This window comes from Mastomys coucha, unplaced genomic scaffold, assembly GCF_008632895.1.
Source record: "Mastomys coucha isolate ucsf_1 unplaced genomic scaffold, UCSF_Mcou_1 pScaffold6, whole genome shotgun sequence".
Classification (NCBI taxonomy): Eukaryota; Metazoa; Chordata; class Mammalia; order Rodentia; family Muridae; genus Mastomys; species Mastomys coucha.
In genome coordinates this window covers 96437577-96440677 of record NW_022196912.1, presented here as the reverse complement: position 1 = coordinate 96440677, position 3101 = coordinate 96437577, and the positions used below count along the sequence as shown (strand labels likewise).

Sequence of the window (3101 nt, the reverse complement as noted above, 5' to 3'; positions counted from 1 at the left end):
CATGTAATTTCTCTGCTTGTGGTGGATGAAAGGTCACATAAATCTAAAAAGTGTAGAAATGATGAGATTATGGCAGAGACAAGTGTTCTCCTTGAAGAGACTAAGCTTGCTGGAAGTCCCAGAGCAGCCCCCGTATATCTGTGGCGTGTACATGTGAAAGGTATAAAAATTCACTACACAGTGACTCACACATTATACCTACAAATTGGGCGCAACGAAACTGCCTCAGTTGAGTTAATATTGGTTATGAACAACATAGCAGATAGCATATATAGACCACATGGTTTCATTGTGTTTGTTCGTGTTCTATGTATTTGGAACGATTATGACCACTTTGGCGTAGGTGGCTATCTGTCTAATACTCACCTACTTATGGAAATGTTTGGGTATTGGATAGAAAGATTTTATGGGGATTTTTTCCAAGCCGCTTCAGCTCTTATCACATCAACAAAACATGGAAACACAGATTATGCAAGCATTCAGAATGGATTTTGCAACCCCAACTGGGGAGTATTATATACATATGTAGGAAATAACCATTTATTTCTGGCTGGATCTTTCATGGCTCATGCACTGGGTCACATGTTGAATTTAACACATGATACTCCAGGCTGTGTTTGTTTCAGAAGGAGCAGTTGTCTCATGGATGAATTTCCTACTCTTCAGGATATGATGAGCAATTGTTCTCATTCTATGATACATAGGAGGATCCATGGTTGGGACCCTTGCCTTAGCTCACAGCTTTCTACATATAAGGATTTAAAATATGCAGTTCCTCGTTGTGGAAATAAGGTAGTGGAAGACAGGGAGCAATGCGACTGTGGATCTTTTAAGGACTGTTTGTCTAACTTGTGTTGTGGAACCAATTGTGAGTTAATTCAGGGCAGCGCGTGTGCTTCAGGAGGTTGCTGTGAATCTTGTAAATTTGCACCCACTGGAACGATATGCAGAGACAAACTTGGTATTTGTGATCTTCCAGAATTCTGTAGTGGAATCTCAGAGAATTGCCCAGGAAATGTTTACATCATGGATGGAACTCCTTGTTCTCCACTAGCAGTTTGCGTGTTAGGAAACTGTAGCGACCGTCACTTGCAGTGTCAAGCTCTTTTTGGATACCAAGTAAAGGATGCTTCACCAGCATGCTATAGAGAATTAAATTCCAGAGGTGATCGATTTGGAAACTGTGGTGTTAAAATCAAACGAGGTGGAAGTGGACCTCTCCCATGTCAACCGGAGGATGTGTTTTGTGGACTAATCCACTGTGATGGTGTCAGTCGTATTCCTGGTGGAGGTGAGCACACCACCTTTTATCACATAAAGGTTCCAGATGTTAAAGAAGAACAATGCTTTGGGTATGATGCACACCATGGGACAGAAATTCCAGAAATGGGGCTTGTAGTGGATGGTGCAAACTGTGGCCCTGGCAAATTCTGTAAAGGTCAGAGATGTGTTTCTCATAATTCTTTGAATTTTAATTGCAACATTAGTATGTGTAACTTCAGAGGGGTGTGTAACAACAAAGGCAACTGCCACTGTGTTCACGGGTGGCAACCACCACATTGTATACAAAGAGGAACAGGTGGTAGTGTAGACAGTGGTCCTCCACCTACCACTGAGAAAAGTCTTCGAGCCGAATTACGTGTGAGTGTCAACAGGCTAATAGTCATTTTAGGGATTCGCATGCTTCTTATCTTGACTTCGATTCTTTTGGGGGCAATTTTAAGAGCAGTGTTTGTTCCAGAAACTAAAGAAGAGACCCAACAACCTACTCTTAACAAATAATTTACTTCATACCAAAATAATTGAAACCACACAATGGACAAAATCCATGTCAATTACCACAAGAAACTGTCAATGATGTGTTACTGTTCACAAATCTGAGAATTTCATCTTGAAATAAAATGACTGGGGAATTAGCATTGTGTTTCTATGGTTTTTCTGTTTTCTTTTTTTATTGAATATTTTATTTATTAACATTTCATATGTTATCCCCTTTCCTGATTTCACCTTTGCCCTCCCCCGAAACCCTCTATCCCATTCCCCTTCCTCCTGCTTCTGAGGGTATGCTCTTGCCCACCCACCACTCCTGCCTCACCACCCTCATATTCCACCACACTAGGGCATCAAGCCTTTACAGGACCAAGGGCCACTTCTCCCATTGATGGCCAACAAGGCCAACCTCTGCTACCTATGTGGCTGGAGCCATGGATCCCTCCATGTGTACTCACTGGTTGGTAGTTTAGACTCTGGGAGCTCTGGTTGGTTGATATTATTGTGCTTTCTATAGGGCTGCAAACCCCTTCAGCTCCTTCAGTCCTTTCTCTAACTCCTCCAATGGGGACACTGTGATGAGTTTAAAGTTGATGCCAGAAGCTACCACAATGCTGGGGTGTTTTAGGTGCTGAATTCACACACTAGCTTCTACCATTGTCTTTAGGTTGTACAATGCCAGGAACTGTACTTGCAGAGGAGTTTGTAACAACAAGCATTGCTATTGCATATGTGGTAGAAAGCCAGCAACACATGATCAGAGAAGAGCAGGGTGTAGTGAAAGTGGGAGCTATCCACTTTATGGAGGACAGTTCTGCGAGCCAGGGTATTCATGGTGTAAATCAGGCTCTTATTCTGGTACTTACTTAACTTACTTACCTGGTTCTTTTTGTGATTTCAGTGTTTTCCTGGTGACCTTTCTAATGCCAAAGGGGCTTCTTTGGGGTAAAGGGATTTAAAGGAGAATTTGAAAGTAATTCTTTTTACTTACCAAAGGAAGCCACATTATGAAGGAAATTATTGTTAAGTATAGGAAGGAGTCATCCATGATTCCTCTGACAATTTCATATTCTCCTGTGAGCTTGGGGTTTTCGTCTTGCAATCAATTCATGGTGCAATTAAAAACTGAGTTCTGTGTTTTAAGTTCATAATTTCTAAAGGTTCTCTTTTCATTCTGTTCTCCTGTCTTGTGCCATATTCCAATGTCTGCCAGGCTTTGCTTATGCTATATATGAGGCAGAATTCCAAAGAGGAAGTGCACATATTCTAAGAGGCAAGCCTTCCATATTTCCAGACATGCCTGCATTGAATTTCAAAAATATTATCATGCA

The 3101-nt window shown here is 41.4% G+C and overlaps 2 protein-coding genes across 4 annotated transcripts in view; both read left to right on the top strand.

Moving 5' to 3' along the window:
• Slc8a3 (solute carrier family 8 member A3) overlaps nt 1-3101 on the top strand; it is a 217254-nt gene that overhangs the window by 18420 nt on the left and 195733 nt on the right. The gene's annotated exons all lie outside the window — the stretch shown is intronic.
• LOC116079869 (disintegrin and metalloproteinase domain-containing protein 29-like) lies at nt 7-1919 on the top strand (the record flags this gene model as incomplete). Its single annotated transcript, XM_031356009.1, has 1 exon — nt 7-1919. A coding segment is annotated over one exon (1776 nt), but the record flags the coding sequence as incomplete, so codon positions are not given.